Consider the following 14,721-nt stretch of genomic DNA (forward strand, 5'->3'; position numbering starts at 1 on the left):
GATCCGATTCATTGGCCTTCTTCGTAATTCTATTAAAATCCGAGGGCAACTGGGCGAAAGAAGCGCCAAACTTTCCATCCCCCCCGGAAAGACAGAGGACCAGAGGATCAAAATATAATTAAATAATTGATAACAAAATTAGAAAATTAGAATTTTCAAATTTTCGTTTTCCATTTCGTTTTCTGTCCCTATTTAAGTTCTATCTTACGTTTTCTTCTGTTTTCCTTTTTTTTTTTCACCTTAAGAAAAAAAACATATATTTTTCCATTTCTTCTTTTTCTTTTTCATCAACAGACCCACTACGTGAAAAGGCAGAATCAAATTCCAGGTAATTTTAACTTTTTTTTTTTTAACCGAATGAGTTTCTATTTCTTCTTTGTGAAATCTGCAAATTTTCTTCTTTTTTTTTTTTCTTTTTAAATTCTTTAATGGCTCTGGAGATTTGATGGATCGGAAGGTTGAATTGAAATTGAAGAAATGTTTACGATCAGAATGAATCTAAGGTCAAGAAATTGTATTGGAAATTCTTTATTTATTTTTCGGGGAATTTTTACTGTTTTTCTTTTTGCATTCAATTTTCTTTGTAGCCAAACAGAATCCAAACTCAGTTTTCCATTTTTCATTGTGACTGATTGGCTTTTGATCTGTCATTATAATTGTTTTTCCATAATTGATGGTTAATATTAACCTCCCCTATTTTAGAGTTTTTTTTACTATTCATAAAATTTAATCTCATTTACTTGTGTATCTGGAAAGTTCGAGTACTTTAAAAAAATGAATGGAGCCTTTGAGTTATTAAAAACATTGTTAGATTACAGCGTCGTCCTAATTAGATGTTTACGTTGACACCGAGACTTATAAATTTTTAAATAATTAACTCCAACATTGATTTCAGATGTGTTTAGTTTAATTGTTTAAGTGTTTAATTTTAAAAATAAATCATTTAAAAAAATTGAATTGTTTGATAACTACATTTTAAAACAATTTTTATTAAAAAAATAAATAAAAATTACCTTTTTGAAAAATATTTTATTCTCTTCAAATGGTTAGAGTATCATACTCTCAATCAAAATATTTTAGGTTGGAGTTGTTTCACCCTACAAATTGTTTGAACTAAAAAAAGAAGGCTTTTGAATAATTTTTTTAGGTGATGTTTTTCCCCCTTTATTCTAGAATTCATTAATGCCATTTTCACTTGTCTTAATATCATATTTTATTTGTAAAAAGAAATTTAATTAGAACCTCAATATATGGTGAACTCTGCCAGTAAATATTTATAAGTAGGCCTAAAGATTTATCATGACGTATATAACTTTTGTATAGAAATTTTGGTCCCGAAATATCATTTTTCTATTAGAATGTATTTCTTCAAACTATGTAATAATATTTACACTTTATAGCAAAAAGTTCTAAAAGTACATAACGCTTTTAGAATTTTTTACTATAAAATGTAAATATTTTTTGGATTTTTCTATTTATAAGAATTTTTCTAATGGATATATACTTGTCACTTTTGTACTACTCTATACTTTGCTATTTATCTAAATTTTTAACAATATATTATTTCAAGAAAGAAAAGAAAAATAAATAAAGGGAACTTTAGTACTCTATTCGATGCTTTCTATTCTGCTGTGGGCCTAGGTTATGGATATGGAGAGTGGGTTGGTATGTTTGGGGTGGGTTATTGAATTATAGAAAATCTGAGGTACAGTTCGGCCAACATCTAATAAGATTGTGGCAAGTGACAATTTTTTAAATGATATATTTTTTAAAATCCTTTCTTCTTCTTCTTCTTCTTCTTCTTCTTCTTCTTTTTTTTTTTTTTTTTGAGTGAAAGAAAATGATAATATGAGGATATGTGCAGCCTAGCTGGAGAAGTGATTCCCCTTGGAGAAGCGATTCTTATTATTTTTTAACAATGAGAAACTTTGAGTTATTATTAAGAGGGTAGGGGAACCACACTATAGTAGAGAAAGTATTCATTAATGAATTTGAATATATGGCATAGCTAGGCCTATTATGATTATTATTATTTATTTATTTTATTTTGTAGAAAAAAATTGTGCAGATAGTATCCAGTGGGAAAGTTAATAGCACAATGAAAAATAATGCATCAAATAAGTTACCATTATGACTTTTTATTGTGCAAGTTTAATTGGTTTTTAAAACCATGATCCGAATAATGTTGGGAAATAGTTGCTTCATCATTAGGCAAAAAAAAAAAAAAAAAAAAAATTATAGTCATGATTTCAAGATGAGGCACATTGTAATACAACTTATGTAGCTTAAGTTTGTTCTTTAATTAAAAAAAATCCACAACCACAGATGCGAAAAAGTACCTTAGATTTGGAATGGATGACTCACTTGATATCAGGAATCATAATGTTAAAAGCATAAGAATACTTGCTAGTATGATTTATATAAATATCTTTCGATTAACATTATATCAATTGTTTGTCAATCCAAACATAATTCAATAGATAAAACATCTATTATCATTTTAAAAATTATTGATAGTTTCATCCAATAATTACTCCATAATTATTGAACTCAAAAAAAAGTTTTGTTATTTATTATTTTTTTAGTTTATGGTGAAGTCTACAGATCTACCACTAAGAATAACATCTACTTTATGTTTGGACAAAGGGCTTTTGTTTGTTTGTTTGTTTTTAATTTTTTATTCATATTAGGCTATTTAAACATTTACTTTATCAAAGGTAATTTTTAATCCAAGTGTAAAATCCTAATTTTGAAAAATTGTCATTGTGATGTAAGAATCGAGATTTTTTTTGGTTAATTTAATATGACTTCAAATCGTGTTTAAAGATATTTACATTTTTTTTTTTATAATTATGAAAATTAATTTGAAGAAAAAAAGAGAATATTGATATGACTAGCATAACAATAGCCCCACTCTTCGGAAACTATCCACTATACTCTAAAATGAAGATTCTAATAATTGAAAATTAGGATTGAGTTTTGAAGGGATGGTGAAGCATCGACTGCGAAAAGGATTAACAAACTCTAATGGGATTGATCTAAAAGCCGATGAAATTGCTGAACAGCAGAAGACGACTAAAGCAGGTACTTTTTTTTTTCTTTTTAATTGTTTGGTCAGCATTCCATTTCCAGCGGCATTATTTCGTTCTTGAAAATTCAATCTCTTGGCGCTTTTTTTTTTTTTTTTTTAAAAAAAAAATTTTTGCTCTCCCTTTTCTTGGCAAATTGTTGACATTTGCTCGAAGAGGATTTTTCAATTGTTTCAAACATGGATGATAAATAAGATTTTCAGGCTCCACAATTTGGCCCTAGTTTAATAATCATTGCACATTTTTGTTTTTGTTTTTTTTTCTGATATCTTTTAAATATAGGAGTTGAATTTTTAACCAAATTTCAAAAATAAAGATAAATTTTAAAAATTATTTTTTTAATTTTCAAATTTTAGTTTGGTTTTAAAAATATGGGTAAAAAAATAAATAACAAAACAACAAATCTAGAAGTAGTTGAGGTGTTTATAAGCTTAATTTTCAAAAACAACAAATCAAAAATATTTTTCGTTTTTTGTTTTTGACTTTTTTCAATTTCGTTAAAAATACTTGAAATTACTAATCAACGTTTTAAAATAAAAATAAGGTTTTAATATAGCAGTTTTTAATAGAACATCAATATTTCAATGAATGCATAGAGACTAAAAGTACTTTTAATATTTTATTATTTCTACTTAAGATTTTGGTTAAATTATAAAGTTGGTCTCTATACTTTTATCTCTGTTTCAGTTTGGTCCTAATTTATTTCATATAGTTTGAGCTTAATTTAAATTTGAACCCTATAATTCTAAAAATTTCAATTGAGTCTCGATGTGGTAAAAGCTTATCAATATTAGCATAATATGTTTTTCCTTTTTATCTACTCAAGAAATTCATAAATTTCACTCTATTTGGACTCATATCTCAACCTTAACACATATATAACTAACACAATCGGTTAGATTAGAAAACACAAGCCAATACTATATCCATAGTCAATAATGATAAATTTGACCTAAAATATAAGGACTACACTGAAATTATTAAAATAATACCGACTAAATTGAAATTAAACTCAAAATCATAACAATCCAATCAAAAGTTTCGAAACAACAAGTATTGAATTAAGAATTAGTCCAAATCTAAATACCAGTTTTGCAACTCAACCCATGAATTATCTTTCAAACAAATAAAATTGTAGATTTCGTTTGGTAACCATTTCGTTTTTTGTTTTTTGTTTTTTAAAATTAAACTTATAGACACTACTTCTAACTTCGAATTTAACTAAAACAAATTTTAGAAGCTAAAAAAATAGCTTTTAAAATTTTATTTTTATTTTTTAAATTTGACATTATACTTAAGAAAGATTTTATTGTAAGAAATTGTGAGTAAATAGGCTTGGTTTTTTAAAATAAAAAACAAAAAACGAAATGGTTATCAAATGAGTCTAGTATTTATTTTTTTTATTATTTATTATTTATTTTTTGTTATCACAAGTTCGTAACTTATTTATTTGATAACCGTTCTTCAAACTATAGTGCATGAAGTGTGGAACAAAAAAATTCATCGCTTATGTTTTTTTTTTTTTTAAGAATGTTGTAGATTTGTTAGATTTTCTTTTTAGAAAAAAAAATAAATTGTTCAATTTTCAGAAATGGAACAAAAGATGACGAGAATCTTGAAGCTAATGAAGAACAAAGATCAAGGAAAAAGCAGAGGAATGGCAAAGGACTCGAAGAAAGAAACGGAAGTTGTAGGTCTCGTTGAAGATCTATACAACAATTACCAGTCGATTTATGAACAATATGGACACCTACGAGATGAGGCTGAGAGAATAGTTAAATCCAAAAAGGAAAATGAAAAGGATAACGAAGATGTCTCTTCTTCATCTTCAAGCTCCAGTTCCGACTCCGATTCGGAATACTTTTCGTCTGAGGAAACAAACACCAGTTTTCATAATTTACAGAATGAACACTCGAGCAACTTGCATGTTCAAATTCAAGCCGGTGAACTAGAAAAGCAAATTGTACAAAAGAATGAAGCCATGGCTAAGGTTGATTTTCTTCATCGGGAACTAGATAGCGTACGAAGCCAGAAACGCGAATTGGAAAATAGGAAAAACAAGGAGATATCCGAGAATATGGCTTTGATAGGAAATTTGAAAGAACAATTGGCGGAAAAGATTGGAGTTGAAAAGAAGATGCTGGAAGAGAAAGAGAGAGTTCTTGTTCAGATTAAGGACCTGGAAACGGAAGTAGACACTCTGCATTACCGAAAAAGGGAAATAGAAGAACAAAATATTCGGATGAGATCCGAAAATCAGTGGCTCAACACTAAGAATTCCGAATTGGAGATGGCATTGACGAGTAAGGAAACAGAAGCTTCTTCTCAGATGATCGCGTTAATGGAGCAAGTCAAGAGTCTGAAACAGAAAGTGGATGGATCACAGGCTGAAAAAACCAAATTAGGGCAAGAAATGGAGCGGTACAAACAGGAATTTTCTCACAAATTCTCCGAACTGGAGGCAGAAAACAACAAATTGAAAAGCAAAATCGTCGATCAGGAAAGAATCCTAAAAGAAAAAGACGAAACAATAATTACATTTAACGAGAAATACAAGCAAGCGAGGAACTGCTTACCTGACGTCGCTTCGAGTCTGATAGGCGCAGAGAGGAAGATGGAAGAATTAGCAGAAGAGCTCCGGAGCGGCCTGGAAGATAAAATCCGTCTGCTATCGCAGAGAATCCTCGTGGCAGAGCAACTACACAACGAAAGCAGAGAAAACTTCAGAGCAAGAAACAAAAGATACGAACAAGAGAAGAGACAGTTCGAACAAAAAATAGAAAATCACGAAGCGGAACTGATGAAACTCAGCAACATGAACGAATTCGGAATGGACAGAATGGCAAGAAAATTCGAAGAAGAGAGCGGGAAGCTTCTAAATCACATATTATGGATCACAAAGGAGCTTACCTTCGCGAAATACTGGGTAAGAACACGAAACAACGAGTTAAAACAACTGAAAACAAATTTAACTCGATTCGTAGCTCAGATGGAGGAAAAAGAAGAACAGGAATTCTTGCTAAGAGAGAAACTATGGAATCTAGAGGCGAAGATAAGCAAAGAAGGAGGAGAGAAACTGAACCTGATCCGAACCTTGGGCCAATTCGAGAAGAAGATGACAAAAATGGAGAACATACTGAAGGAGAAAGATGAAGAAGTGTTCCGACTTGCAGAAGAGAAGAGAGAAGTGATTCGGCAACTATGCGTTGTGATTGATCACCATCGCAGCCGCTACGATCATCTCAAGGACGCCATGCTTGGGAAGAAGGTCAGAAACAGAAGAATGATTTGATGCTGGGTTTTTCTGTTTTGACAATCATAACCTTTTTTGTTCCTTCATTCTAAAAATTTTGGGAAATTGTAAAAGTAAAGCAGCTATATAATATATATATTACTGATTGATTACACACACGTATATGTATTGTTTTATAATTTTTAATTCTTGCTCTGTCCCTCGCTCTCTCGCATAATTGCATAAGGCAATACCGGCCGCACCTAAACGAAACAATACTCGAGTTATCTTTTTAATATTTTTTGAAAAATAAAAATCAAAATGGACAAATACCAAATTTTTATTGGATACAACCCATACACGAGAAATGTACCAATCCCTCACATAAAAAAAATAATTAAAATATTTCAAAACATAAGTAAGAAGAATTTAGTTTGACAACTCTTTCCCAAAAATTTTTATTTACAAGTTTGTTTCATCTGGTATAGGTTGAAAGTATTTTTATTAATGTAAAATTACTATAAAGACAATTATAAAATATTATGAACTAATATTTTAAAATGATGGTCGTCAAAGTTAGTGGAGGTGGTTGTCGGAGTTAGTTGTCGACAGTAATGGTCAAATGTGGTCAGAGTTGGAGGCCGTAGAAATTCAACGAAAATGGCCGTCGTTAGAGGTGATCGTTGAAGATGGTGGCTGTAATGACAATAGGGACATCAGTGATGATAAAGGATAAGTGCACTATTACCAAGTTGGTGAAGTTCATGGGTATAAAATTTCAGCGACATATAAAGTTGGACCCCCAAACATTGATATCATAACTCATCTCAACTTATCTTTGAAAAAAAATCTTTTTAATCTTTGAATTTTCAATAATAGATGCGCTTTGATCTTTGATATCATATAAAGTTGGACCCCCAAACATTGATATCATAACTCATCTCAACTTATCTTTGAAAAAAAATCTTTTTAATCTTTGAATTTTCAATAATAGATGCGCTTTGATCTTTGATATTTCAAAATAGTCATTTTAGTTCCTAAATTTATAAGAATAGATTAGAAAATCCTCCGTTAGAATTAAGCAGAAAGTTGACTTGACATTTGAACTGCGGAATGAGGAAAATCATGTCCAAGTGTATCACATAATTAAAATACTGAATAAATTAGTCCTAAATGGGATAACCACCAATTCTTTGTGCGTCTTCTACATGATTCGGACTAAGGAGGCTTTGAATTCCGATTGACCGGCAAGCTTCCACCTTCTATTCCATCATTTGAGATTACCCTTTGTAACAATCTTATTGCCTTCCAAAGGTTCATCATCAATGGCTTCTTCAATTCCCCCTCTGTGTCATCGTCTCCCAAGCTTTCTAAAAATAAGGCCTCTAAATCTCATTACACAACTTTTCTTCTTCTTCCTTTTTCCCAGCCTGTCCAATCTCGAAACTATCAACGCCATGCTCGAACTTCTTTCGTCCTCCCAAAGAAACAAATTCCAAATCCATGAATCATTTTAGACCCTCAAATTCCAGTTCCAAAAGAGCCTCTTGAATATTTATTTACCAAATTGTTCACTGGGAATAGGTACGATAATGATATGTCTCTGTACACCTCTACTTTTATGTCTAGTTTGCAGAGGAGGACTAGAACCAACCATCCCAGTTGCGCCGCCACTGGTGACCACATGCGTCGTCCGCAAAGATGGTTTCCACGGACGTCAATGGAATTGGAGAGTTTCAACGGTGTGGATGTTTGTCGAAGATTTTACGCTCGAACCGGAATGAGCGTTTGTCAAGGCGTGGTTAACCGATTTAGGGCTCAATTTACTTAATATTTTAACTATTTGATCCATAATCTGTTGGTGTTGACACTCGTTGCCGATTAGCGTCTTCCCTATTATCCAGGGAATGTGGAGATAGTTTTCTAGTTTTTGGTTGTGTATGAGAAAACTCTTCTCTCTTCAAATTCTAAAATTGCATCAATTAATAATCAGCAGAATTGAATTGATTTTTATTCAAAACAGCATGCAATCTGATTGCATGATAGCTTTGACACAATGACAAAATGAGTGGAATAAGAGGTGGAAGAAGTGGAAAAGTTTGGATAAACTCACTTCCTCCATTTTTCTTCAATTTAAATGGATTTATCTTAAAATCCTAATTTAGTTTGAATTACAAAGTTCAAATTAAAAACAAAATGAAATTCAGTTAAAATATTAATTCAACCATTAATATTTAAATGAAATTTATTAATTCTATAATAAAATTAATTCTTAATAATTAATTAAATAAGTTAATTAATTTAATATCAAATATTAAATTAATAAAACACTTATTCCAGACATAAATTTCTATTCATGTAATCAATATTCAAATCATATTTAAATATTTTTCAATTCTCAAATTTCGTTTAATTCAATAATTAAATGTTTAATTATATCATATATAATTACCGATTTCCTTAATTCAAACTTAAGCGTTTCAAATTCACTCATCACGCTATTATAAGGTTTAATTCATTTATGAGCTAGTAGAGGAACCTAATATACCTACAGATCATGAGTTGCAATGATCCGAGATTAATTAGCTAAACTCTTAAAACCGAATTAATCAACATTCGTTAACTACCGAGTAACTCTACTAAAACTCGTAGTTGTACTCTCCTCACTATAGATATATTTCTGTCCACTTGCTTTGTCAAAAGTTGTTTTACCCCCGAGATTACATTTTGCTTCTTAAGTTCCACTGATCATCTAATGAACAATTGATTTGTGATCCAATCACCAAACTGAGTCCTCATCGGGCCAGTGAGAGGGTGGGGTCTCTTGTTCAAGACTCGAAGTCAACACTTAAGGGAACAATCTCTCTATTATCCCTAAAAGCAGGTAGGAGTGAATTCCGTCTTGTACCCTATGTCCCCAGCTATCTACTCGATCTTACCCTTGAAATGGGAGGCTGAGCCAATCTTACCCATGTAAATCTAAGGATAATCGCGAATAAACAGGAGTTCATAGTTAGCTCAAGATTAAGGTCAAGTTACCGGGGTCATCGCTTTAAAATAGTCAGACTTAAACAGTAAACAACGTTATAAAGTAAGAGTGTCTTATTTATTGGTTCGGTCTTATACAAACTCTTTGCACAAGACGCCGCCACTCACATGTCTCCACATAAATGATTTAGGATCACATCATTTGTACTAAATACAAAGTGGCCGCATCTAATAGGTGTTCCCAAAATAAGGTACCCAACATTATCCATATACTATAACTTGTTTTAGCTATCTATCGAACTTGATCCACTCTTATGTCTCCACATAAAGTCCAAGTACTCATGTAATAGTCATGGATCTTAGTTTATTGGATTTAGGTTATTTCTGAAATGAAATGAGCAATTTATACATTCAATAACAACTTTATTGAATAAACCTCAATAATATCTTAATTGATAACAGAATAAGTTTAATTGTTTACAAACCACGAGTTGTAAGACATAAAATCCAACATAATCTACCTGGGCAAGGTTTTCTTTATTCGGCATGCCACACATGCATTCAAAATGTCCAATCAACTTATTGTTTAATTCTAACGATTCTATTAATTTTTTTTTTTTTTTTTAAACTTTTAGTCTCAATTAGTATTTATCACGTGATTTTTACCTGCAAAAAGAATATATAATGATATAGCTCGCATGAAAGCATAAAGATAAAAACAAACAACATAAACAATTTTGGATACAATTAGAGGATCTTGTCAAATAATGAGAGGGAAGAGTGGAGTCCAAGTAAACGGAACATAAAGAATCAAAAGGAGGCTCTCCAACTATATACAATGATTAATGATTTTACCATTTGTTTGTTTGTTTTCCCTTTTAATCTTTGCACATTCACTCCATTCGTGAAAATACATAGGAAGAAAACTCAAGAAGAAAAAAATGGTCAGATCATTTGTTATTTCAATCAACCAAATTTAGAATTTTTCTATATACACGAGAAATCAGTTATAAAAAAAAAAATGTTTTAAAGATCGAGCCTAAAAGCGGACTTTTTCTTTTTAAGAGTGATTTTTTTCACATATTTATAATGTAAAAACAATTTTACCAATTAGAACCAAGATTGTTTTTAAATATAGAAAATGAATCAACTCATTTACAAATATAGTAAAATGTCATCGTTTATAGTCTATCACTGTCATTTATAGATGTCTATCATTGTATATCACTAAAAGACAGAGATATTTTACTATATTTCAAAATATTTTCAATGGTTTTGTCGTTTAAAACAATTACCTTAGAAAAATATATTAAGAAGCTATTTAAGGGTTGATAAAATAACTAGTAACTAAAAGTGAAAGTAGATTATATATGAAAACTTCGATTGTTACACACTTAACGTGAACTCTTTTCTCTCTTTCTAGATGCATTTCACCATTTACCTACTATAACAATATCCCTAAACTTCATGTGTATATGTTATGGTTTAAACTAAACCAGAGTGTTCTACAAAATCACTCATCTCATCTATAGTTTAAATTGTAGCTATATGTTCGCTTCTTTTACCTATATTAGACGCAAATACATTTTAGTTTAATTTAATATCCTTCTTTTCCTGTGTATTTATAGCTATCCATCATTTTAAACTTCTTCATTCAATATTGTTCATGAAGTGGTTATTAGAATATTAACTTTTATAAGAATCCATAGTAAAAATTGTTATGCAAGCTAACATATATTAGTGACTTCAAATTACACAAAATTTTAGTAGACAGCAAACAATAGCTTTTGAGCCCCCTAACCTTGTATATTATTCTAGCGCTAGGCTAGCGCGTTCCACCACTTCGACTGATGCGGATGCGGACGCGGTAATAACCTTGTCTTTGCAATCTTCTGTAGAGGTTTACCGGCGTTGTTGTCCCACAGACCAGGGGGAATCCAGAGCTAAGCCCCCCTTCTATTGCATAAGCTAAATAGGTGAAAGTTTCGCAGTTGATTTCCATTTTTTAAAAATTATAAATTAAATTTATGAACATCAGTTTAATAAACTTTTAAACTTTTAACTTCGTAAGTCTTAAAACCTTGAACGTGTCTATATTAAATAGGATTCCAAATTTCCAGTCTTATGTTTCTAGATCCATAAATTTTAAAGAATGTCGAACAAGTCAAACATCTATTAACACAAAAGTAAAAATTTAAAAATATAGCAATACAAGTGTACACAGGTTGGGTTAAGAGTAAGATTAAGGAAATTTTTTGGACCAACATGATCAAGTCATCGACCCTATTCATGGGGCAACCCAATCCATATAATTTTGAGTTGAATCTGTTGTGATTGGTGCTCTAAATCTCGTGTTCTCTCATAGTCTGTAAATTTTATATATAAATTATTTATTTAATAAAATAAGGTGTTATTTTATTCAACATTTAGATTGCACTTACTCAATCTAATAAACTAAGATTCGTGGTTATTTTATGTAATTTAAACATGTATGTAGTTGACATACATGTGGATCATGTTTAAGTTGTAGGATTTGAATCCTCAGCGGAAGCGAGTAATCGTCTTTATGTTAGTTAATTTGTTTTTAGAAAGAAATTAAAAAATAGAGAAAACACATAAAGATAAATATTATTCTAAGCATATTGTCTAAATATAGAAAGGAAAGGGAAGACGAGAAACTTACCCTTGAAGATAACAGTTCTTCACGTGCTCTTTTCCGAAGATCATGAGCACTTCCTCCACATCACAAACTCTTTCTCCACGAACACAGCAAGATACATAAATTCTCTTAGACGTTACCACCAAAGCCTTCCTTGCTATTCTCGAGGTAAGCAATCAAGACGGAGTTGTGGGCTCGTCTAAGAATTTTGGTGAGGGAGAATTTTGTTTTTCTTGAGAGAGTTCTCGGGAGAGGAAGAATAATTATAGAGAGTTCACCCCACTGTGAATATCACGTATATCTCTACTTAAAACTCCGTGTAATCCATGTTACAAGAGAATGAGGGAAATTATTCAAAATAACCCCTTTCATCACATAGAATAACTCTCATTATATTAGAACAAATACAATTAAATCAAACTTTATATTATATCACTTATAATATAATCTATAGTTTATATTATAATATAGTGTAACTTTACATTCTCATAACTTATTGTTTTAATATGAATCTCATTCATATAATTAATATTTGAATCATATTCAAATATTTATTTCTCTCATCAAATTTCATATTATAATGTATCCATATACATTATATTAATTGCATCTCATGCAATTAATTCTCTTTAATTAATTTGAACAATTCAAATTTATCTAAAATTAACTAGTTCTTATTTAATCTCTATTAAGCTAGCAAGTGAAAGAAAACAAACACGAGGATCTTCATGAGCAGTAAAAAAGATCGTTCCAAATTTCATTTAGATTAAACACAAACAATTACAATCTAAAATGGAAACTAACATATCATGCATAAATATAAATTACAGCATGCTACAACAAGATTCAAGGGATAGAGTCTTTGAAGAACCATTCTTCAAGAATCCCTCGAACAGTCTCCTATGTGTCCAACAACAGCACACGAACGTAATGAACAGACTACGACCAATAGCACGAACACAACGATCGTCTGGATGCTCCTCGAACCCAATTGAGTCCCACTCGATCCACGAATTGAGTAAAGACATTACCATAAATGTTACCTTGGTATTCTCGATGTGAGAATTCATGAGTTGTGGGCTCTGTATGATTTTGGCTTGAGGAAGAGATTTGAGGTATGCGATTGAGTAGACGATCGAGCAAGTAGGAGATAAGACACTGTCTATCGCATAGACTGTAACACCTCACACATTTTTATATAATAATGTAATTTCAGTAATGTTATATTTTGGTAATTCAATAATTGCTTAGTCGGAGGGCCTTTTTGGAATTTTGGATCTCAAGTATAAATGCGAGAATTTAAGTTGGCAGAAAATTATTCAATTTTGAATTTGAATGTGAAAATTATTGACAGGAATTAATTTCCTTTTTGAAACGGAAAGAAATTAATTATAATTTTGTTTTCCTTTTTAGTTATTATTATTATTATTATTATTATTATTATTATTATTATTATTATTATTATTATATTAAATCAACCCTTTCCCTCCTTCTTCCTCGCACGACACACCCCTCCCCGATTTCTTTCTCCTCTTCTTCCTCCCGACCCAGCCGATCTCCTCCTCGCTCGCTCAAGCTTCGCCGGTCGTTCAGTCGTCGCTCGTGGCCAATCTCGCCGCGTAACCCTCCCCTATAACCTCTGTTGACTGCCGCCTCCCTTCACTGCCCAGATCTAAATGCCGCTGCACCGCCCCTTCACACGTCTGGACCACAAAGCAGTCGCCGCCACTTGATTCACACTCAGCTGCGCCTCTGATCGTCGAATCCCGACGGTATCGCTCGCCAACCCGCACTGCTCTCCGTGGGTTGCAGGTCGACGCCCAGAATCTCGAGTTCGACAGTCACGCAAGGGTGCTTCGGATCAGTCATTTCTTGTCGTTTGTACTGCCAACAGTAAGAGTCGTCGGAACTTGTGGATTTGGAGTAAGATTGTCTATTTTAATTGGATTTATTGGCTAATGGTGTTCTGCTTCAACCTATTGACACATATTTGTTTGGGTTTTAAAAATCAAGTTTTGGAGAAGCTTTGAAGTTAAAAGGGTGATGTCAAGAGGATTTTGGTTGTGATTTCGACAAGCTTTTGGGTAAGATTATTAGGAATTATTTGGTTAATTTGGTTGCTGGAACTAAGCTCTTTTTATTAATTGTAATTTTGGATTATGTTTAGGCCATTTAGACCTAATTCAAGATCCATCTAAGCTAAGAGGAAGATTAATTTGCTTGTCGCTTAGACATAATTTTTGACTTCGAGGTAAGTAATCTTACTATTGGAACTGCCCACGGGCCAGACTTTAGTTGTATGCTAGCATGATAAGTGTATGCTATGGTAAATGTTAGCATGTTGATTGACAGTATGACCTGAATCAAGGTATGTTCAGCCACGAATTCTGATTTGTTTACATACACACCTAAGTACTTGATCGTTAGTATGTGATAGTATGTGTTTTCACATGTCGATGTCTGATCTGCTAGTATTGAGGCATACTTGCATGTTGTAGATTTATGATGTAAGTTATACATGGATGATGTATAATATGTTATTAAGAAATATGTGTATGTGATGAAGCCATGGTATCAAGGATTTTTATGTATGTTTTAGAACTGTACAATGTTGAATCTTAGCACATTAAGACTGTGTGACTATCCTCATTGATTAGTTAGACGCTCATCAGTTTGTGTTTCCTTCGAGATTCACCAGTTTGTGTTTCCTTCGGGATTCACCAGTTTTGTGTTTCCTTTAGGATTCACCAGTT

General features: G+C 31.6%; 1 protein-coding gene across 2 annotated transcripts; it reads left to right on the forward strand.

Annotated features, from left to right (window-relative positions):
- Positions 1 to 243: 243 nt before the first annotated feature.
- On the forward strand, positions 244 to 6,500 carry LOC120089824 (uncharacterized). 2 transcript variants are annotated; one of them, XM_090309259.1, is made up of 3 exons: positions 244 to 328; positions 2,971 to 3,084; positions 4,679 to 6,500. In XM_090309259.1, exons 2-3 carry the CDS (start codon positions 2,988 to 2,990, stop codon positions 6,379 to 6,381), a joined length of 1,800 nt encoding a protein of 599 aa, XP_090165385.1. In that variant the 5' UTR covers positions 244 to 328; positions 2,971 to 2,987; the 3' UTR covers positions 6,382 to 6,500. The 2 variants fall into 2 exon arrangements, with proteins under 2 accessions (XP_090165385.1, XP_090165386.1); XM_090309260.1 differs by lacking the exon at positions 244 to 328 and having other exon boundaries at positions 2,946 to 3,084.
- Positions 6,501 to 14,721: the final 8,221 nt, after the last annotated feature.

Source organism: Benincasa hispida, unplaced genomic scaffold (assembly GCF_027475165.1).
Source record: "Benincasa hispida cultivar pf3 unplaced genomic scaffold, pf3_genome.v1.1 HicScf1471, whole genome shotgun sequence".
Lineage (NCBI taxonomy): Eukaryota > Viridiplantae > Streptophyta > Magnoliopsida > Cucurbitales > Cucurbitaceae > Benincasa > Benincasa hispida.

Bases quoted from the DNA above. Each gene is read 5' to 3' on its own strand.
- LOC120089824 (XM_090309259.1), top strand. From the start codon at position 2,988: ATGGTGAAGCATCGACTGCGAAAAGGATTAACAAACTCTAATGGGATT. The intron at 3,085-4,678 runs GTACTTTTTTTT...TTCAATTTTCAG, and splicing joins GCAGAAGACGACTAAAGCAG to AAATGGAACAAAAGATGACG.